This window comes from Drosophila grimshawi, unplaced genomic scaffold (assembly GCF_018153295.1).
Source record: "Drosophila grimshawi isolate 15287-2541.00 unplaced genomic scaffold, ASM1815329v1 contig_311, whole genome shotgun sequence".
NCBI lineage: Eukaryota > Metazoa > Arthropoda > Insecta > Diptera > Drosophilidae > Drosophila > Drosophila grimshawi.
The window spans coordinates 17,487,185-17,510,619 of NW_025063098.1; the positions used below are offsets into that span (position 1 = coordinate 17,487,185).

A 23,435-nucleotide genomic window follows, 5' to 3' on the forward strand; every position below is an offset into this window, starting at 1 on the left:
CAATTGTGACTAAGCTTAGAAAAAGACTTATGCAGGCTTGAGCAACTGGTGAAGTTCAACGGACGGATGGATTGGCCCACCTGCTACGAGCAGTAGACAACAACAACACCTGCATAGATCTATGGGAGAATTTCTATTGAAATGCAAAGCACGTAAATTATCTGGCTATTAGCGGTATTGACTACAGCCAAGCTGACTGGCGGGGAAAATCAAGAGATTATATTTCATCATCGTTTGCTATTCGAATCGGTCGGCAAGCCCCCCATCAATTGATTGCAATACTGACCTAGTGCAAGCGTCTATATAGTATATACTATCTATTATTTATCATAGTTTACAGCCCACTTCTGGGTAGTGTTCGTCTACTTGTAGTAGCCAGGGTCAATGAGCACACACTATTTTATTTATCTGATTTATTATAATAATTTAAAAATGTTGGCTTAGTGTATAACATTTGTTTTAAATCGATAATGAGAATAGTGTAAGTTAGCAAAAACTTTCAACTTAGAACTTATAATGCAATGAAGCCAAATATTTCCAATATGATTAATTTTTTCGGCAAATCAAAGCCTGTTTTTATTTATGCAGCGCAGTCACGCGATTGATAGAATAGAATGTAACCGGTCTCCGAGGATTTGTGTATATCGGAGGTGAGGCCATAAAAATCCTCAATGGTTGAGGCCTCAATCTTATCGACCATGTCATCGTCGAACAGTAGCCAGAGTCCGTGACTCTTCACAATGCTGATGTAATGGCCACGATTCGGACCCGAACCGCAATGAATAACGACAGCCGTTAGATCATATAGCCGATCCGGATTGACGGCATCGTCCGAGGTGTTAAAGAGCCGCAACTCAAGCGGAAAGACGACCCGATGCGAGACCTTGATGTGACGATTGAATTGTTCCATATACTTGAAACGCTTCAAGTGCAGCGCCAGTATCATTGGTAGCTTCTTGACACGCATGCGTTTCTGTGCCTCCTGGTAGCTGCAACAGTTGTCGCACTTGAACTTGTTGTCCGAGCAGAGGGTCTCGGTATTGCTGAAACAGCGCAAACAGTGCGTTATCGATGTATTCTGATCGACGTCCACCTGTAGATCGAAAAAGTTCTCATCCTTGCTGCTGACCGTCTCACAGTTGAGGCAACGTGTCTCCGATGTGAGTATACCCTGAAAGATCTCATGCACCCACGTCGGCTCCGTATTGGCGCCATTTGCCTGCACTACCGGGGTAGTGGTTGCCGTAAGGCCACCATCCAGTACACTTGTGGTGGCAGCACCACTCAATGAACCCGTCGAATTGCTGTTGCAATTGCCATTGGTTGTTGTCGAATTCGAAGTCGAGGTCGTTGTCGAATTAGAGGAGTTCGAGTTTGAATTGGAGTTGGTCGATGACTTTGCGGTAGTGCTGGTGCCGATCGATGCAGCAGCAGGAGCGGCAGCAACGGTATTCCCATTAGTCGTCTTGCCCGTATTACCCGTATTGTTGCGTTCGGCCAGAATGATCTCGTTGATGTGATTGATCAGGAAATTGAGAAATTCGTGCGCATCCTGTTGCATATAGTTGTCAAACTCCTCCTTTTCTTTGCGCAAACGCGTTATAAACTTCTTGGGCGCAATCGAGCCAACTTTCTTCTTTTGCGTCGCAATGCTATAGAAGAGATCCGCCAGGCACGAAAGCAATGTCTCTTTGGGCCGCTTATTTTTCGCCTTGTATTCGAGGACCTTCTCGCGAAAGGGCTTACAGAAATAGAGGGCCTGTAGCACAGAGTTGCTATAGCAGGTATTCCCAAAATTGACAAGCCCAAAGTAATGCTCGTTGGGCGGAAACATTTCCGAGCCGATCTCCCGCTCCAGTTGGGAGACATTTGCGCCCATGTTGGTGGCTACGGGCGCTGCCGCGGCACAGCGGTACAGAAAAGCCCACACTGTGGATGCTTTTTGGTTAGGTGGTCGATTGTTGTGCGATTAATCTATATCATTCATATATATATATATATTTATTTTTTGGTTGTGGTGGATGAGTGTTCGGTTCGTTATCGGAAATTATTGCTTTTGTTTTTGCTTTGTTATTTGTTCTTTACTTTTTTTTGGGAGCCTTGGCTCGATATTTGTCTACTGAGATTGGTTAGAAGATGCGCAAAACACTTTTCTATATTTGTCTGAAAATAAATAATTTTGAAGAGGGGATACACGTGAGTTTCTTTCGCATAACACAAACGACAACAAAATTAAAAATATTTTAATGTCTAATTTGCTTTCATCATTTGACGACATTAAAAACTAAGCATAAAACTGATAAAGTATATTACAACTAAAATTGGCATACGATAACAAAAAAATACAAAAAATAATTCTGCAAATATATATATATATATCCCCTCTCCAAAAGTATTTTCAAACAAAGTGTTTCACATGCGCATATTTTCAAGAGCACTTTTTTTTACAAATTTTTTTAATTACATCAATCATTTTTCTGTTCGTGAAAATATACATTAATTTTTTATTCTTTTGTAGCAATTTTATAAATTTTTAAATGTAATAATAATATACGAAAAAAAAAAAACAAATATATGTGAAATATTTTGAAAATAAGTGTAGTTAAGATGGTAAATTTGTCGATGACACACACACACACAAATTGATTATGGAGAACTTTAATGTATCATACCATAAGACGTCATACAAAGATGTAGGTTTTTAACTAGAACTCGGCAAAAATTCACTTTTAATACATAAACTATATTTTAAAGACAACTGATAGATACTCTGCCCACTATAGTTGCAAATATTGATTAAATAATCGCTGTTCAGCTGGTAACAACTCATTTCAATCTTTACGATGGATTGTACAACTTTCAGTGAATTGATAAAATAAGATCTTCTATGACTAAGCGACTAGCTAATGCTTAAAATAGTATCAATCCTATGTCGTCAATTGGTTTGGTTGGGTGATTTTTTTTTTTAACCGCTAGACGTACGCTGGGAAAATTCCGAGCAAGTGCAATGCCTCTCTGACGAGTGCCAATTTCCATTCCAATTATTAATGGCAACGAGCCGTCGTGTGCCATATGAAATGCACCAGAGACGTCGCCAAACTATAAAAGCCATAGCTTGCGCTTCGTATAATGCTTAGAATCAATTGCAAACTAAAAGTGAAAACATCAAGTGGGATTTATCAGTGAACAAACTAAAAGCTACCTAAAGCGATAAATAAAATCGCAGTTTTATTTTAACTACTAAACTAAAGGAGAACCTTTAGGACTACCTTCAAGTAAGGAGAAGCAAACTCAACTCTGCATCGCTGTTGGGAATTTGACACAAAGCTGGAGAAACAATTAATAACGGTAAACAATACTGAATACCTGTATGCATCTCAACACAAGAAAACCGTGTCTGGCATTAAGCAGTACCAAGCGGAAACAGTGAATCATCTATCTGGAAAACTGCTTAAAATTCTCGCCTAATGCTTAAAGGATACAAAAACAAAGCTAGTATTTGATTTCAAGATTAGCATTAAGTATGAAAATAACCAAAACGCTGTAATATCAAATTAAGAATGTGCCAAAAACTTTAACATTTAAATATGATGGTTCTTTGCTAAGTAAACAAGCTGAGCAATAAAATAAATCACTAAAAAGAAACTAATTAAATATGTTTTATTAATCACATTAGCAAGTAAGATCTGATGTACTTCACCTGCCTGTTTTTAAATATTCAAAAAGTATTTTTAAAAAGTGATTTTTATTTTTGTTTTTTGGAAAGATATGCAAATAAAGGCAGAGATAAATAAATTATATATAGACGTTCGATCAAATGCCACATTGATTTAATTGGGTTAATTTTCAAAGGTATTATTATTGAATCATTAAATGAAATCATCCCTACAAATGTGTCGTGCTTATCTTAAGTAAATCAGCTATGAACTTTTTCCAAACACAACTACGCCCAATTAATGAACTGGTAACGAGTATTCACTCGTTTGCACTCCCGTGGGTAATTTTATGCATTGCCAACTAGGCAAAATGGCAAGTATAAAACTAGCTGCGCTCTCAGATAAATTCTCAGTCCACCGCCAAGCAAAATGCAACCAGTTGTAAGTAACGAGATAAGTTTTCAATTTCAATTGAGCAGGTGGTTCTAATAGATTTTCTACCACTTCAGATTCTCCTCACTTTTCTGTTGAGTTGGTCGTCCCAAGGGATACAGCCACTCGAGCAAATGCGTAACTCGTTGGTAAAGTCAAATACAACTGCAACTGCATTCGATAAACTTTGGATAAACAAATCTACACCGATTTCACAATATGAGAAGTATAATGAAACTTTGACGGTATTCAATGCAATTGCAACAAATTTAACCAAAGCGAATTTAACAACAACGTTGAACCAGACAACAATTTTGACCAAGATAATACCAACATCAAAGCCGCTAAATTCAAGTATTGAAGCCACAACAATTGGCAATGATCCTCGACCACTTGAAATCGGAACAAGATTAAGCGCCAAACTATTAAGAATACTCACACGCTAAACTTGCGTTTTGAATACTTCTGCTTTAGTAATAAGATAATCCGAATGTTATTTATGTATCTATATTTAAGCTGAATCTATCTCCAATATACATCATTTCGAATTTATTCGATATATGACAAACAAAGACTATGATTTTTTTTAGTCCTAGCTATATCGTCTCTTGTACTTTTGTACTACCACCGCATCAAATACAAAATGGAGCACAAAATGAGGCGAGGCCTCAACTCCCTATTCCCAATAAAATTTGATTTTTTTTTATATTTTATATTGGGTAGTTTTATACACTTTAATTTAATTAATTTCAATTGATAGATGACTGCAGTGTATCGATAAGTATCGATTTCCAATAGTAATAAATTAAAAGCAGGGCCTTCAAATTGATATGTTACATACATTAACATATTATTGATCAACTAGACAAAGTTTCATCAATCGGATCGGATAACAAACACCCAAGTTATAGTCGAAAATATATTATCGTATTGATCTCACTACTATCAGCAGAAGTAAGCATTAGCTATATGCATGTATATAATTGAATGTGGAACGCTTTATAATAAAACTAAATTATATTTAACAACTGGGTTCAGGGTATATCGCAGTTGAGCTCCCTTGACTACAGCATTCTTACTTTTTGTCTTACCTGTCGATTTGTATTTTGTTTTAGATGGCACATTTCGGATTTTTACAATCCAAACTATTTACTCATTCAGTAAATTCTTCCCCAAATTCAGAATAGAAAATTGCAATGCTACGCCAACACACTCTGAAATGGATATTTTCAAACACCTGCTGTGAATTCATAGATCTAGTTTAGAGTGTAATGGGTAATTTATTGAATCGCTAATTAAGCAAGCGGTTAGTATAAAACTAGCTGTGTTGTCGGCTAACTAAACAGTACTCCAAGCGAAATGCAACACGCTGTAAGTATCCAAAGGTGTTGTTCTCAATTGCTGAACAGGCAATAATAACAATATTTACGTCCACAGATTCTCATCACTATTCTGTTGAGTTGGATATCCCTCGGGACACAACAGCCCCATGATATGAAGCAATGGAACTCAACGCTGACCGGTATGGAATTTCAAAAGATAGCTTCAGTTGAGCAATCCACAACAAAAATACTTCCCAATACGAGTTCAAGTTCATCTGAAGTCACCACACCTAAACATAATCATAATCAAACTGTGAATGCGGCTAAATCAAAGCATCAATCAATTGGATCTAAACTAAGTTTGAGTGCCAAGCTATTAAAACTAGTGAGAATACTGGGCTAATGTCAATTTTAAATACCCGTTATAGTAATACAAACAAAAAACGATTACAAATTAATAGCTGCAATCACCCAAAAATAATCGGGTACATTCCCAGACAAAACGATGGGATTTTTCTTTTAAGAACAATTGCAAGTTGCAAATTGACGTTAATATAGTTATTTGTACTGTTTAGTTTTTCAATCGAATTGTGAAATGTTTTCGAAAAGTATCAGTGATTTTCCCAAGATCTGTGTAGACGTGGCCACACGTATAGTAATAAAAACTCGCAATTACTGTCAATCATTGCTGCCGGTCAATGCAATGCAATTATGAATCGAGCTCAATACCAGCTCAATACTGATTTGCGAATATAACTGGTTTTTTGCCTAGCCATTCATTCAATACAAACTAACGGATAGAATTGTTGTGATTCGGAACTTCTCAATTGCAACCGGTCCGACTAGTTGCGAGTGCAAATTATCTGAGAATTATTGTAGTAAATATCGCATTGTATATATCAGAGATAGATAGAAATTCTATGCACTCAGTTCAACTTGACAACTGCAACTGGAATAATCAGTGGGTAGAAAAAGACAGTGAGTCGTGGTGGATAAGTACGTATATTTGTAAAATGTTACATTGTGAAATGCAACAGATATCTGTACAGTTGCTGTACTTTCTACTTGTGATTTGTATTGCTTGTATTGAGCACAATCATGCCGCCACCAAGGTCCTCTATGAATTCCAGTAAGTAACAACTCTGCAATAACAATAATAACAGTGACCTATTGATAATTGAAGTATTCGCGAGGCAACAGGCGAACGCAATGAAACCGGAATGCTCAAAACATCATCAGCGAACAACAATACAAGAAGTGAACCCGAATTGGTGATTACGGGTAAACGCACCTCACACGTAATCCTGCAATCCGGCAATGATGATCCGAATTCGGGCAATAGTGTCTACTTGGAGACGGCCTACTATACGGCCGATGATAGTGGCTATCATGTCACGTACAATTTTAGCATAGAACCTCTCGAGCTGGACACGCGACTCGAGGGCAAAACACTTAAAATAATTGTTGGCTAACATTTCGACAACAAGTTTAACAATAATAATAATAAAGAAGCAGACATCTGACTGAATATGATTATATAATAAGTGTCTATTGCCAAAATTCAAAGTGCATCTAAAGTTCGTTGAATGATGCATTGTGTAAAATGGCCAAGACCAATCAACATATTTATACAAATACAATAAAATAGTGAATTTAGTTGCTTACCGTTTTGTAAAGTTTCCTCTTAGTGTTGAATACGGATTGGATCTCTCTCGGGGTAATCTTCAGAAAGGGAATTTAACCCTTGCTCAATGCTCGTCACGCAATTTTCTAGACAAACACTTTCCGCGGCAAATTGGGCACAAAAACAAACAGATCATAGTCTGCTTAAATGAATGAATGGTTGCCAGTAATTTAAAAGTGTAGCAGAAGAATGCCTTTGCCTGCAAAGATATATATAGAGGAAGCAAATAAAAGGGAATCTCATTCATTATTCATATTCAAATAGGCTTAAGTGAGGAAAAGATTACTAATTTTAATTACAATCTATCTATGCATGTATAAGATACTCTTAATACTATGCCCAACCTTGGCCACTGAGAAAGTAGTAAACAAGCTCATTAGTACACATGAGAACCGAGAGCGAATTAGAACTAGAATTAGAATATAAAAAAAAAATGGAAAATAAAAAACTCGTGCTACCTTGTGGGTCAAGTGCGCGAGAGCAAAAACATTGAGATGCTCTGAGAGATTGGGCATGTTCATGTGAGTATAATAGCAAATAGCAATTGGGTCACTCGGATGGAGAAGAGTACAACATTTTGCTGGTACAACGATTAATAAAGCTAATTAATTAATCAAGAGGCAAACTGAATGCCTGGCTGGCTGGCTGGCCCGACTGACGATAAGCCTCCGCCCAAGTCAAAAATCGACGTAACGCTCAACTTGAGTTTAGTTTTGCGACGACAACTAAACGGAACATATCACACTAAAGAGCAGCAAAAAAAAAAAAAATAAGAAATATATATATTTGCAATGGAATTGTGGATGTGCCTGTTGTTGGCAGGATGTGCGCTTTTATCACTTGGCGCGACACAGCCGCTTGCCATCAACTATACAACGGATATCCTGCGCCTGGCCAAGGCCGCCCACATTAAGGCATATCTCAGCGAGGACGAGCAAAAGCCGTGCGATAATTTCTACAACTATGTGTGTGGCAATTGGCCACGTTTGCATCCGGCACGTATCAAAAATAAAAAGACCAACTATCTGGAGGAGTTGCAGGAGCTGTTTGTGCGCAAAAGTGCCGATATGTTAAAGACAGCCAGACCCGGCGGCGATAGCAGTGCGGATCGTTTATTAAAGAGTTTCTTCACCTCGTGCTATAATCAGGCAAATGACACACAATCGGCGCTGAGAACGCTGTTGCAGGTGACCGATTTTCGGGGTGGTTGGCCCGAGATACGGGTACCTTCGTGGTATTACTACGAATACGATTGGCTGCAGGTTATCGCGACGATCAAGCGACGGTTGGGCATCGACATAATCATTGGTTTGGATGTGATTCTCGATTACAAGGAGGAGCATATGCATCGTCTGAAGATCGGTGCACCACAACTACCGCTGGGTCATCGTCGTCAATATTTGGATGCAAGTTACCATCTGACACGCCTGAGATATCAGCGCTCAATTGCCGAGAAACTGCAACGTTATTTTCCGGAGCAATCGCAACGTTGGTACGAAGAGGTCTCTGATCAGGTGGTGGATCTTGAACAGCAACTGGCCAAGGGGTTGCCACACAATGCCGCATTGACGCTGGAACAGACGACACGACAACGTACGGCGGCCGAGATGAAGGCCGCATATGGCAGTTATGTGGATGTGAGTCGCTATCTGCAAATGATTTTCAATGATACGATGTATGTGGACCTGTATGAGACGCCCGAGGATTATCTATCGAATTTGGTGGACGTGATACGTTTAACGCCCAAAATGCAATTGGCCAACTATACAATTTGGCGTACACTGGACACCCTGGATCAGGCACGTGTCCCCCAAAATGTCCAGCCGGGCATCTGGTGTGTGCAGATGGTACGTGACCATTTCCCCCAGCAACTGGAGAGTCTGTTCCATCGCAACTACAACAATATGCAGATGATCAACGATTTGCAGTCGACATGGTCGGATATTAAGCGTGTCTTTCGCGAGCAACTGCAGGCATCCACAGATCTCCATTGGATGACACTGGAGACGAGACAACGGGCCATCGCCAAACTGGACGCAATTGAGCTGCAATTCCGTAATCATGACGAGACACAGCTAATCCGGCAGACGCATGGATTGCGTTTGCATCCAGATCAATTCTATCCAAATTTGGCTAATGTGCTACAGTGGCGCACACAGCGCCAGCTGGCAAAGCTGGTCGAGGAACCCCAACTGATGGATCAAGTGTACAAGGTGCCACACTATGAACTGACCAACAACAAGATGCAAATCCCGATTACTTTTCTGCAGGCCCGTTTCTTCTGGGATCCCGCCTATCCGAATGCGATCAAGTATGGCACCCTCGGAGTTCTGCTCGCTCGCCAAATGCTGCATGGATTCGATGATGTGGGCAGACACTATGATCGACACGGTTATCGCAACAATTGGTGGGATCCCATCTCGGAGGGTTCGTATTCGCGTCGCTCCCAATGCTTCCAGGAGCAGTATGCGATTTTTGAGGATTTCCACGGCAAGCCGGTGCACGATAAAGGACTAATTAGCCGCATTGTCGCCGATAATGGTGCGCTCGATATCGCATATCGTGCCTATGTCGAATGGCTGAAGAACACCGATGAGACCTCGACTCTATATCAGCGAGAACAATTGCCATTACTCGACAATACGCACAATCAACTTTTCTACATGGCCTATGCGCAGTTGTATTGTTCCGATTATCCGGAATCTGTGGAGATGTTTGATGAGCTGCCGGAACAGATACGCGTAAATACGGCTCTCTCCAATTCGGAGCATTTTGTGAACGCGTTCAGCTGCTCCCGCAGCGACAAGCTCAACGCTCGCTTCAAGTGTGCACTTTATTAACAACATACATTATCTTTATATATATTTATATATATATACTTATATTCAAACAACAAGTATAATAAAGCTTTTGCACATGTCTGTTTTTTTGCCAAGACGAACCCCAAAAGAACTTGCTCTGCGAGTCAGTTTTAAATTAAAAAAAAGTTAAATTCTACTCTTGTAAGATGAGCCCCAAAAGAACTTCCTCTGTTAAACAATTGTAAATTAAACCAAAGAAAAATACTAACCCCACTTTTATACGCTGTCTAGTAAAACTGCACAAGTCTGTTTTTAATATAATCATTTCTCCTATTCCCATCTGCAAGACAAACCTCAACAGAACTTCCGCTGTCAGTTGTAAATTAAACCGACAAAAAAATTCTACATTTCTCGCTGACTTACGCTCTGCCTCTCTCATTCTCTCTCTCTCTCTCTGGCTCTCTCTCCCTCTCTCTGGCTCTCCCTCTCTCTCTCTCTCTGTCTTGCTCCCTCTCTTGGCGATAACCCGCCTTGAACTCATAATCAGACTTATCAGCAACACTTTAAGTTCGGGCTTGGAGATGTACAACATTCGTGGCCAGTTGTTGACAGAGATTTACACAATGATGTAGCAGCATGTTAGCCGGATTCAAGATTGGGGCACTGATCCTGTTGCTGCTGCTGGCAGGCATCATCAGCTGTGCGCTGAGCAACGAGGATCAATTTCAGCGTGTCTTTCAAACGGCGGACACAGTACGTCAGAGTAAGTCGCAAGCGATGCGACGCCAAATGAATGTGGATGCAGATCCGTGTAATGATTTCTATGAGTTTGCCTGCGGCAATTGGAACACGGAGGAGACGCCACAATCAAAGCGAGTACAACGCATAGATAACGATTTGCAGCGACTCCTGAAGGAGACGGCACAACGCAAGGATAGTGCGTTGGCGCGACAGGCCAAGGATTTCTATCAGTCCTGTGTGGCTGCACCGGCTCAGAGCAGCCAAAAGAGCCAACAACAGCAATTGTTTCTCAGCGAGTTCATTCAACAGAATGGCGGCTTTCCGGCCGTACCCGGCTCCAATTGGCGTGTCTATCGCCAGGACTATGAATGGCCGCGAATAACGGGCGTATTGCGACGCAATTATGCCATGGACATTCTGATTGGATTGCGGATTAGCTACAACTATGCCAGTGTGCAAGAGAACAGCATCTATCTGACCGAACCGAGCACTCTGCTGCCCAACGAGCTGTGCAGCAATCACAGTCTGCAACGCAATGATTCCGCCTTCCGCGCCGTCGAAGAACGGGTGGCGACACAGCTAAGGATCTGGCTGGCGATGGGCAATGTGGAGTCCACGCGTCTCGCCACAACCATAATTAGTTTCGAGCATGAGCTATGCGGTGGCATGCACGATTGGGTGCCATGGAATTCGGATGATCGGCTCTACAATGCGAATTATACGCGCAAGAATCTAAACGAATTGGGACAGATTTACGGTTTGGATCTGGAGGCTTATGTGAGCAGCAGCCTGGGTCAGTCTGTGTACTCGCCGGTGTATATGACTGCACCGGACTACTATCGTCAGCTGCAGCGCACCCTGCAGGCACACAATGCCAGCCAGATAGCCAACTATGTGATGTATCGAGCCGTAGCTGAACTCACCTTTCCCCTGGATGACAATAAATCGACAACACGTCGTTCATCCTATTGCCTGGGCAGGGTGAAGAGTCTTTTGCCAGCGGCATTGGGGGAACTGTTTGCAGGTCAGTTTGCCAGTGAAGAATCGCGAGAACAGCTCGTGCAACTCTTTGCCCAGTTAAAGGATGCACTGCATCGCAGTCTGAGCGCCGATTGGCTGGAAGATGCAAGTCGACGTACTGCTCAGGCCAAACTCAGCCAGCTGGAAATCGGTCTGGCGAACTACGACAAACCGAAACCGTTGAAAGTGCAATTGGAACACAACAATTACTGGCAGAATTTGCAACAGATTTTGGCTGAGGTGCAACAACAGCAGTGGCAACGTTTGGGTGAGAATTATCCAACGCCAGCGGATGCAGTCGAGGCGTATGAGACACGCCTACAATATCGTCCGGTGCAACGGCGTATCGATATGTCGTGGGCGTTGTTGCAGCCACCCGATTACGATGCACGTTACGGTCAGGCTGTAATGTATGCCACATTGGGCACACAACTGGCCGAACAGTTGGCAACGGCATTCGATGAGTTGCATTGGTCGGTGGGTTTCCTCGAGCGTGATACTTGGGAACCGTTGACAGCTTTACGATATCGCAATCGCAGTGAATGCTTTAGTAGCCACGTCGATAACTATTTGCAGCACAATCAGAGTGCCACAGAGATGCTCATCCGGAACAGTGCCGGCTTGAATGTGGCATTCAATGCGTATCTCACGTGGCTGAACTATCAGGCGCCAAACAATGATTTTATCCGGCTCACAAGAGAAACACTGCCCGGCCTCAACTATTCGAATACGGCGCTGTTCTTTGTGGCCTATGCCCAGCAGCACTGTCAGCCCAGGGAGCGGAGAGAGCGGCGGATCGGTGGGAGACATGATGATCTACTCAATCTCACGTATAGTCTGCGCCAGCGGCACAACTGGACAAGATTGCGGGTGAATGGACCGTTGAGCAATATGTTCGATTTTGCTCGCGAATTCCGCTGCCCAGCCGGTTCAGCCATGAATCCGGCAGTCAAGTGTTCGATTTACTAAGTGGGCAGTATGCAAATCCTATGATTCTAACAACAATATTATAATAAAATAATATAAGAAATCCACTTTGCTTGATTGAGCATCATTTTTGTGGGGTAAATGCCGAAAAGTCCAACTCTACATTTGGCAAATAATATTAATACTAATTAATAATTATTTGCAATGGAAAATGATTTCCTGTTTATTGGCCTCAAAAAAAAGCCAAGCAAAGTCTCAATAATAAATAATTTGTAAAAACAACATTTTTGTTTAACACGAATATTTTGGAAAAGAACTTTCGTTTTACAGAAATAGCAGTTTGAAATAAGGGTTTGAACTGAGTGAGAAAATGGAAGCATACAGAAAATTCTTACTTCTGCTGATAGTAATTAGATCAATATGAGAACACATTGTCGATTATAATTTGAGCATTTCTTATCTCAATTTTATCTTCATAAAATTTGTCCAGTTGATCAGTAATATGTATATTAAATATTGCGCAGAAGCATTGCAAATTTTCGGAATGCGATATATATCGACATTCGCAAAGCAGAGCAAGTTTCGATCGAATGGCAGGTATTTACATATATAATAAATTGTATCCGATCCGATCACCTACGACATTGACCTTTAGCAATCAAAAAGGATGTATACCAAGTCTTTATCAAGATTGCACCTAAGCGCATGAAAGACTATGCTGATCAAGAATATATATTATATTATAATATACATAAAGGCGTTGCAAACTTGAAAATAAAATTGAAATACCCGCTAAAAACAAGGCAATCTCAATATATAAAAAAAAACAGATAATTGAAGAGTGGCGAGGTCGATTTTGTTTACTTCTCTCCAGACGCGGGAGAGAGCAGGCGATAACCCACTGTGTGCACGGACGGATTGGATTACAGGCATTGAGCGAACACTTGACCCAATTCGCCCAAGTTCAGGAGCGAAAAAAAACCACAAATCGCTTATCAATAATGACAGCTCGAACGAAGCTCAGTCGAATTTTTAGCGCTGTGATGAGAACTACACGAATTTGTGTGTTGATATTGTGGCAAGTCTGGCTGCTTATGCAAAATGTGGCAATTGCGCGCTACAACACCGTGAATCGCATGCCACAAGGCGGTCACTTTCACAACAATCATGACGACAACCGCCATCCGCTTGAGAGTAACAAGGACCGGAGAACACGCCAAACGATGGCCAGAGATATTAACAAGTATATGAATCTGAGTGTCGATCCTTGTGTGGATTTCTACGAGTATGCGTGCGGCAATTGGAGCCGCTATCACAATCGACAGTTGCGCGAGGGCCAGCTGATAACGGCCCAGCGTCTGGTGGAGCTGGGCATTGAGGAGCAGTTGCAGGAGCTATTGACACTGCCGCTGCCACCGCAAAATCATCCAAACGAGTATAGTGCGACCAGTGCGGCAAATGTGCGCAAAGTGCGCACCTTCTACGACGCTTGCATTGCCATCGAGGCAAACGCAGCCGAGCGTCGCCAATTTCTCATGAAAATACTGCGAGACCATGGCGGCCTGAGGAATATTCCGAATTCGCATTGGAAGCCCAACTATCATTGGTTGCAGGTGTTGGCGTCGCTGCGTCGCAACTATGGCCTGGATATATTGATTGGCCTCGATGTGGATCTCAATTTGCAACAGTTGCGCGGCAACAGTGTGTATCTGGGTGAGCCCCAATTAACCATTATACCGGCAGAGCACTGTAACGCTCGGATCACGCGACAATCGAACGTGCGTGACGAGATCTATGAGGAGATCCAGGAACAGGTGGCGGACAACATGCGCAACTGGTTCGCCATGGAGAGCGGCGAGGCGGCTCGCTTTGCCGGTGACATTGTTCGCTTTGAGTTCGAGCTGTGCAAGAGGATGCGGGAGCAGGAAATAATTCTTGTGCCGCCGGCTGTTGACAGTTTCCAGCAGGAAATGTTGCCTGTGGGACGATCGCGCATTGGACAGGATCGATTGCGACAACAGAATGGCGGAGCAGCAACTGGTAGTTCACTCTATCCCCGTATGACGCTCATCGAGCTGACCAGCAAACTGGGCAATTCGTTGGACTTTAAGCTGTACGTGGAGAGCATTCTGGAGGATACGTATAGTGATTATGTCTATCTGCGCTCTCAGAGCTATCTGCAGCATTTGGTGCGCACAGCAAAGGCGAACAATCAAGTGACTATTTCGGGTTATATACTGTATCGAGCACTGCTCGAACTCGATCAGCCACCGGTGGTGGAGCAAGCTATCCGTCGTCCGCGTCAGTGCGTCCAAGTGTTGCAGCGTCTCTTTCCCCAGGTGCTTGGCGACATGTATCAGCGGCATGTGCATCGTGACGATGCCCAACAGGACATGGAACAGATATTCACCGATGTGGTGAAAGCGTTCGAGCAGCAACTTCACGTCGACTGGCTGGACGAGACCGATCGACGAACGGCACGAACACGTCTCTCCCAATATCACATCCAATGGCCCGACTATCAGGATGTCAGCCTCGCATCGTTGCAATTCCTCAAAACCGGCGGCTACTGGCAGCGTTTGGAGACAGCGTTGCATTTCAATGCACGCGAACAATTGAATAGTTTGCGTGGCAATGATTTTGGACGCACGGCAACCGGATCGGAAGCAGTGAATGCATTTGAGGTGAGAGCATCTCTCGTGCAACGTCAACATGCTGTGCTTGTTGGCTGGGGCCTGATGCAGGCACCCTACTACAGCTACACCTATCCGCGAGCGATGCGATATGCGTTGTTGGGCCAACGATTGGCCAGTGCCCTGTTGCAGGGCTTCGATGACGAGGGCTGGAATCGAGATGCACAGGCGACGACACCGTGGAATGACATAACAATGTCTGGCTATCGCAATGTCAGCGAATGCCAACGTGCCCAGTACAGTAATTACTTGTCGAATGACCCGGACGAGTTTCGCAATGCGACGCGTCTGCGAGAGATTATTGCCGATGGCAGTGCTCTAAATGTCGCCTTCAATGCCTACTTGAATTGGCTGACCCTGATGGATCACAAGTCGAAGGCGCTCCTGTTGCGTGAAACTTTGCCCGGCCTGAATTTTAGCAATACACAGTTGTTCTTCATTTATTTTGCTCAGACCCGATGTTGGGCGAGGCGCGATGAGGAGCCGGCCTCGGAGGCATTGCCACTGATGCAACACACTCCACAACGCTGGGATGTCAACGGACCGCTGAGCAACTCGGACGAATTTGGAAGGGAATTCAACTGTGCCCTCGGCTCACCAATGAACAGCGGTAACAAGTGCTTAATCTACTAGCAATGTGCAACAAAACAACACATAAATGATAATGTAGACTTTAAGCAGATACAATTAGAAGGTCTAACAGGTCTTGGCAGGTGTAAATTATGAATTTGCTCTCAGGTTCAGAATAAGTGAAATGTTCTCAAGTCAAGCGCGAATATCGAATAAATATAATAATATTATACTATATTTTATTCCATTTTATTTATTGCCCTTGGGCTATTTCTCTATATATATTTCTTTTAATAATTAGAAAACCTTTTTTTTTATAGACATGCAAATAAAATATAACAAAAAAAAATATATACCTGAAAATCATAGTATGGCGATGTGCTTAAATCAGCACGATTTTTCTACAAGTGTGTGTAACAATTTAATCAATATTGGTCAAGATCAAACAGAGAATTTTCCAAGCTTCAATTGGTGCTGACAAAAATAAACAATACAAAACTGTTTATGGGCTGTGAATCCAGTCGTGCTCATAACATTTCCAACTATTTTAGCCAATTTTTTGGTGATTGGCCACACAGGGATAGAGTCCGACTCAATAAAAAGCGACAAGAACAAGAAATGACTATAAATAGGCTGGATTAATGGTATATCAGAGCGTCGTCAAATCGAATCGAAGCAGTTGAGCGTGGCAAGAGAGCTTTAGTTTCAACAACAAGCACTCGAGCACGCAGCGTATCGAGAGATGCAAAAATGAGAAAAAACAAGGGAAACAATATTGCCACATGTGCATATGCATAATAGCAACATATATATATATATGTATATCGATATATATTTATATATTTATACAGTACAAAGAGACTGCGTATGTAGGTCGTTGTTGGCCTTCAACTGTCAATCGATTACTGCAAAAGCAACTATATAAAAATCAAGAAGTACGCATTGCGTTTCTGACTCACCTATTTCCTATAACAGCAGTATTTTTAAGGCGAAGTAATGAATATTAAGTTGAATTCAATTTGAATGTCATCCGATTGTATGCCTGATGATAATGGTTTTAATTATAAGGCACACGTATTCTAATCGAAATAATATATAGATTCTATAAGCCAAAGTGTAGAAAGTGCAATCGATGTTTCAAAAATAAACTTGTGCCCCAGCCAGTTGACAGCCTAAGGCGATTTGATAAATCTACTACACACAAAATCCACCAATAAATCAACTATACCAAACAAAATAGCTGGAAAAACGAAGAAAAAAATACATATTCAAAAGGGAAACAGCAGCACTAAGCAAATGACCCAAATTTCTATCAAACTTGAAGTGGCAGCGAAACGACTCTTCGAATAAGAATCTCCCCCTGCACTTCATTCTAATGACGATCCCAGACTGGTTTCCCTCTGCTCTTGCTCTTTAAATATCGATGGGGTGTTTCGCTGCTTGGCTGACTTGGCACACTCAGAAAAAAGATCGCTCTGAATTTTAGAAAATATACCTAAAATGAAAATCATTAGGAAAACCAGAAATGTCCTCTAATTTTTACAAACAACTTCTAAAAATAAAAAAAAAATCGAAAATTTTAAGTTTTATTATTTATTTCTTGATAATAGAAAATATTTTTATTTTTATTATATTTGCAAAATGTTAACTCTCACAATTGGACATAATTTTTATAAAACTCAAAAAATTGTACCCTAAAATTAAGAGAAGAAAATCCATGTTTTTTTTTAAAGAAACAAGCGAACCTTTTAAAAATACATTTACTGAATATAAAGGTGAGTTACCATTGGTAAACAGAATGTCGATTTTCTAAAATTGAGGTTGATTATTTTGTCAGTGTATATTATATGCAATATAGATTATTAGATTTACACATTTTTGACCCCAAACATCTGGAATGTCTTACATTTGTTATAACAGCAGGGCGAACAGGTAAAAACACACAACTGTAAACAACCTAAAACTGAGCGTATAATTATAATTATTATTATTAATGTTATTATGGCAACCAACACATATGAGTGTATTTATTATGTGGGCGATGATGACAATTCTGACGGGTCTTTTATGGCGCGTAGATTCAGAAATAAATAAATGAAATTTTATTTCTGCATTCAATTATTTGTTGCTTGCTTACTGTGTACCAGTTAAAGTGTGCCCATATTTAGCAGCAACTTCAGCCAAAAACAGATTGTCACGGATATATCTATATATTTATGTACTATTTGCCATTACATATCATTATTTACAGTCACATTGACAAATATTATCTGCCATTGCCAAAAAAACATACAAATTTATTAGAGGTGTAAGTAATTCTGTGGTTAGTTTACAAGGAAATTGCTACTGAACCCCTAGAAAACAGCTGGCCGAAATAATGACCGAAGAGAGTAAGCGAGAGAGAACGAGAGAGCTCTCTCTTACACGAGAGCAAGAGAATGAAAGAGAGAGAGAGAGAGAGAGAGAGATAGAGGGGGAGAGAGAGCGCACGTACATATAATAATATAATGAGAAAAATCGATTTTTCAAAACAAACCCAACCTTTTTAGTGCATAAAAATGATTTTAAACTTCTTATGCTGATTATAATTCCAGTATGAAATGCACTTACATATATTAAAAGAGTAGATTATAACGCTGAACTGAAATAAATTCCGATATGATGAAGAAACACTTTGCCACGCACACTTGCCTTTTGTTAATTATAATTACACACGACTGTCAATCGATAAAGACTTCTCATGCGATAATTTATATATATACATATATTATTATATGTACACACATATATATAACTCCTTTGTTTAAAGCAATAATGAAATAATGTGCCACGGAAATTTCTTTGGCACTTGCCCTTAGATTACATTAGTTTTCAAAAGTGCACCAAAAGTGCTAGAAATGACAAACTCAACACGCTCTCTTTCTCTCTCTCTCTCTCTCTCTCTCTCTCTCGCTCTCGCTCACTCAATAAGTAAATGCGAGGGTGTGGGTGGGGGTCGATTCCGTGTGTGGTGAATTTCGTAGAAGGCGCGTTAAAAAACTGTATTCACTTATCGATTTGTCAATATGAGGAAAAAGAACAAATAAATAATATCTTGATTAATAGTTGAACATACACTTATTTCTTCTTTTTTTTAATATTTCTATACGTAAATTAAATAAACAAACGCACGAAAATCGACCGACAAGCAAAAACGAGCGACGAGCGTCGAGCAACCGTCGATGTGTGGCGCTGCTGTGTAACTCAACTCAACTCAACTCAACTCAAGACACTCTCTCTCGCTCCACACACACACACACTTCTCGTCTCTCTCTTATCTCTCGCTCTACCTCTCGCTCGCAACATAGGCAGCGACGTCGACAGATGCGTTTGCTTGCCACTTCCAGTCGCATAAGTTGTTTGACCAACATAAAAGCATAGAAATGCGCTCGACTAACGGAGCATTGACAGAGTGCGTGTGCGAGAGCGAGAGAGCACTACTTCTTAGTCACTGCACACAGTGTGTGGGAGAAGCGCGTGCTTGAAAAAAGATATTGAAATTGGAGCATTCCATGGATGGATGATGACACATCGACAGACAGACAGACTATCTGATAAGCACCGTTATAATAATTATTATTTTAAATACGTGCAGAAAATATAGAAAACTAATCTTGGGCAAATACTTTTCCATCTGATTAAATTTATTTGCAATGCATTTTTACTGAGTATGTAAAATTCCAAAATAATTCATAAATTTCACAGTGTAGTAGCAAATTTGACTTACAAGCAATTCAAAATACTAAATATATTTTCAATAAATAGATACTTTTATAAAATATTTAATTATTGCAATTCAAACATGTTCATTTCTCACATCATGATTTTAATTTTAATTACTCATTATCTGAGCTCGATCAAAAATACACCTGACGACAAATTTATCGCTCACCACGATGAGAAGGCATATCTCCAATGCGCAGACGCAAATCAGAAGAAGAAGAAACGCATAACTGCGATAAATTTTTTATGTTGGGGTGTTTCTTGCATAGAAATACATAAATACACACTTATATATATATTTAGTATTTATATTCATGCATATGCATAAAATGTGACACATCATTTCTTATTGTAGTTGAGGGCAGGAGCCTGGAATTGTGGGTTTGAGTCAATGGCCATTCCACAGGAATATGGCCGTTATGCCAGACTCAGACTACGCTCAGACTGCCTGTCTGCAGATAATAACGGCAATTAGGGAAGCAATCATTTCACATTTATATTTTGAATATGGCAACACTGGCAAAAAAAAAAACCAAAGAATTAAGAACTACCTTTGAAGTTTTTCTTAGCAAATGCAAATCACAATTTTTAGATATTTAGTGCTACTTTTTTATAAACAACTTTAAATGCGATTTTTGCTGAAGCGGTATTGAAAATGTTTTGGTTTCCTCATAGGGAATTGTTTATTCACAATTATAGGTGAATTGCGTTAACATTGCAATATATGTTTTAATTATAATTATATTTCGCATTTTTATTTATATAATTATTATTAGTATTGAAATCTTTGAATAGATGCAAAACTAATCAAAATCTCAACACTTAATGTCAATAATTAATTTTTTGGTCATAATAAATGAAAGTGCAAGCTTTTGAAATGCCTACAAATCAAATATCTCAATTTAGTCAGATAGGTCACGGAATTAAAACTAAAATGCATTTCCTTTTTTTAGTTAAGAAGCATAAAAAATGAAAGCAAAAGAAAAAAAAACGATAGTTTTGGGGAGAGTCTGATTGGAAAGATTTTCATAAGCTAGTGTGAGAAACGGAAGAAGGGATAAACAAAGAGAGAAGTGATAAAAACAAAATGCGCACAAGAAATCTTAGAGACAAGCGACAAAAATCGAAACAAAGCGGAACGGAAGCTGAGCTCAAAGCGGGAGCGAGTTAAATTAAATCACATCAAAGTGCGAGCGAGAGAGCAGCATATGTATTTTATAACTAATAATAAATGAGATAAAACACACACACAGAAACAATTGCACATGTGTGCGTTTGCACCTACAGGTTGATGGAATTTACCTCTTTCTTGCATTGAGTTGTGTGTTGGGCAATTATCTCAACAAACAACTGTGTCGACTGTTGCAGCTGCCAACGCCTTTGCCTCCCACTTGATGTTTTTTTTCTTTTTTGGCAAATTCTGCACTCCCTTTGCAGTTTTTCCAATTGGGGCGCGTTTCGTTTCAGCTTTCGTTGTTATTTTTCTTTTTCCTTTTGGGTGTTGCTTGCCTCCCGCTGTTCGATAATTTACTTTGATTGTATGTGTGAGTGTATATGTTTGCAGTAGTTATGTCAACTTTGATTGCTCTTTCAACTTTGATTCGCTTCACAATTTTGGTTTGTTGCAAAATACGTATGTATGTAAATTATGAACAATGGAATGAATAATCGCACACCCGCGCTTAATACGTTTGTACGTGTTTTCGATTTGGCCTGTGGGCCACACGCAGAATTAAGCGATTGCTAAATATAATAGCAAAAGTCGTTTGTCGTCCGAAATTTGGTGAATAAAATTAATAGTTTTACGCAAAAACTTTCGACGAAGTGTTGGTTTTTCTTTTCCTTTTAATTCGCACACACAGTGTGTACACACTGTTCGAGTGCTCAGCAGCAACTCTAGAGGATGAGCTGTTGCCAAAACAGTGCGACCAGAGTCCGAACACTCTCACAACAAAACCATTGATTTTGATCTACGTCTGCTTGCAGCTTCGCAAACGGTCCGCCACATTGCACAGCCGTTGAGTACACCCGAACGTCATGTTGTGCTTTCTGTGCTCAACTATCGATAACTTCCGATAACTAAAGCGGCCCATTGTTTACAACCAAAATGAACAACAATTTTGTATTACTTTTATTAACTATATTAATTATAAACTCAAGCTTGGCCAAGGAATCGACGCCGCAATGCAATGAAGATGGGGCGACAACATGTCTGGAATTGAACACAAATCTTAACGATAGTATGTAAAAATTAACAATTCTCTCAAAAAAACCAAATTAAATTTAATATTTGTAGAAATTACGCGCAGCATAAAAATAGCTGTAGACAGCTATGAGGCCTGCAGCAAGGATGCAAATGACGTCAATTGCACGTGCTATGCAGCGGGCATTAAACGCGATCTGGCGCCATACAAATCAATAGGTTTCAGCCGGCAAATGCTCGAAGATGCCGCCAAATACGGCACCCGCTACAAGATCTACGGTCAAAAACTGTTCCGCGAGGAGAATTGTTTCTTTCCCGCTCGTTGTCAGGGTATTGAGCACTTTCTGTTGGAACTGCTACCGCAGTTGCCGAACATGGATTTGGTGATCAACACCAGAGATTATCCGCAGCTGCACTCGAGTTGGTCGTCGAGTCGAATTGGGCCCGTCTTCTCCTTCTCCAAGACGTCCGAATATCGGGATATTATGTATCCAGCGTGGACATTTTGGGCAGGTGGTCCAGCGACCAAATTGCATCCAACGGGCATTGGACGTTGGGATCTGATGAGTGGCAAGCTCAAAGAGGTGACAACCAAAATACCGTGGCAGGAAAAGGAGCAGCTCGGTTTCTTTCGCGGCTCACGCACCTCCGACGAGCGGGATTCGTTGATTTTGTTGTCGCGCCAGCAGCCACAACTTGTGGAGGCGCAATACACCAAGAATCAGGCATGGAAATCACCAAAGGACACCCTGGATGCGCCGCCGGCAGAAGAGGTCTCCTTCGAGAATCACTGCAAATACAAATATTTATTTAATTTTCGTGGCGTCGCCGCCAGCTTTCGGCTGAAGCATTTGTTCCTCTGCAATTCGCTCGTCATCCATGTGGGCGAGGAGTGGCAGGAGTTCTTCTATCATCAGCTGAAGCCCTGGGTTCATTACGTGCCCCTCCACAGCTATCCCAGCCAGGCGGAGTACGTCCAGCTGCTCGACTACTTTAAAAATCACGATGTCCTCGCGCAGCAAATTGCTCAGCGTGGACATGATTTTATTGGGCAGCATCTGCGCTTCCAGGACATCAAATGCTATTGGCGCAAGTTGCTCAAACGCTATGCGAAACTCTTCAAATACGAGATTAAACCAGATCCTAGCCTGAAACGCATTGGCGGCGGCATCAGGAATGAATTATAGTACGCGATTATCCTTGAATATATCACAATTTTTGTTGTGGATTTTTATCATTTAGTAAATAATTTTTAGAAGTGCAAAAATAAGTTTAAAAATGTTATTCGGAGAGTACTAAATTTTGGTCATATATCTTCAATATATCAGAAATTTAACGTGGATTTTAACATTTAATATTTCCGCCCCCAAAAAAGTTATTCACTATTATTTATATTAATTTTTTGAGCTGTAGAATTTGTTTACTTTATTATGCATTAACTTTCCCCTTCTTGAGCGGGGGAAAAACAAAATCAGAAAAGTTATTCATCCTTGTAGAGGGTACTCAAACATATTTATTTATTTAAATATATGACAATTTTCACATAGATATTTTATTATTTATTTGCATTGTATTTAATATATCAATCAATATTGTTGTGCCATTATTATCATTTATAATGCAA

General features: G+C 40.6%; 5 protein-coding genes across 5 annotated transcripts; 4 read left to right on the forward strand and 1 right to left on the reverse strand.

Annotated features, from left to right (window-relative positions):
• Window positions 1-557: 557 nt before the first annotated feature.
• LOC6567951 (ubiquitin carboxyl-terminal hydrolase 12A) lies at window positions 558-21,501 on the reverse strand. Its single transcript, XM_001993903.2, has 3 exons — window positions 20,911-21,501; window positions 7,076-7,293; window positions 558-2,163 (listed from the first exon to the last, which is right to left on the reverse strand). The coding sequence occupies exon 3, from the start codon at window positions 1,877-1,879 to the stop codon at window positions 581-583; it is 1,299 nt and encodes a 432-aa protein (XP_001993939.1). The 5' UTR covers window positions 1,880-2,163; window positions 7,076-7,293; window positions 20,911-21,501; the 3' UTR covers window positions 558-580.
• Window positions 4,055-4,651, forward strand: LOC122322476. The gene is made up of 2 exons (XM_043214764.1): window positions 4,055-4,097; window positions 4,166-4,651. The coding sequence occupies exons 1-2, from the start codon at window positions 4,086-4,088 to the stop codon at window positions 4,532-4,534; spliced, it is 381 nt and encodes a 126-aa protein (XP_043070699.1). The 5' UTR covers window positions 4,055-4,085; the 3' UTR covers window positions 4,535-4,651.
• LOC6567949 (membrane metallo-endopeptidase-like 1) lies at window positions 7,809-10,035 on the forward strand. The gene has a single exon (XM_001993901.2). It carries the CDS (start codon window positions 7,886-7,888, stop codon window positions 9,932-9,934), a length of 2,049 nt encoding a protein of 682 aa, XP_001993937.1. The 5' UTR covers window positions 7,809-7,885; the 3' UTR covers window positions 9,935-10,035.
• On the forward strand, window positions 10,517-12,695 carry LOC6567948 (neprilysin-1). Its single transcript, XM_001993900.2, has one exon. The coding sequence runs from the start codon at window positions 10,532-10,534 to the stop codon at window positions 12,623-12,625; it is 2,094 nt and encodes a 697-aa protein (XP_001993936.1). The 5' UTR covers window positions 10,517-10,531; the 3' UTR covers window positions 12,626-12,695.
• LOC6567946 (O-glucosyltransferase rumi) lies at window positions 21,332-23,352 on the forward strand. Its single transcript, XM_001993898.3, has 3 exons — window positions 21,332-21,391; window positions 21,595-21,848; window positions 21,905-23,352. The coding sequence occupies exons 2-3, from the start codon at window positions 21,716-21,718 to the stop codon at window positions 22,996-22,998; spliced, it is 1,227 nt and encodes a 408-aa protein (XP_001993934.1). The 5' UTR covers window positions 21,332-21,391; window positions 21,595-21,715; the 3' UTR covers window positions 22,999-23,352.
• Window positions 23,353-23,435: the final 83 nt, after the last annotated feature.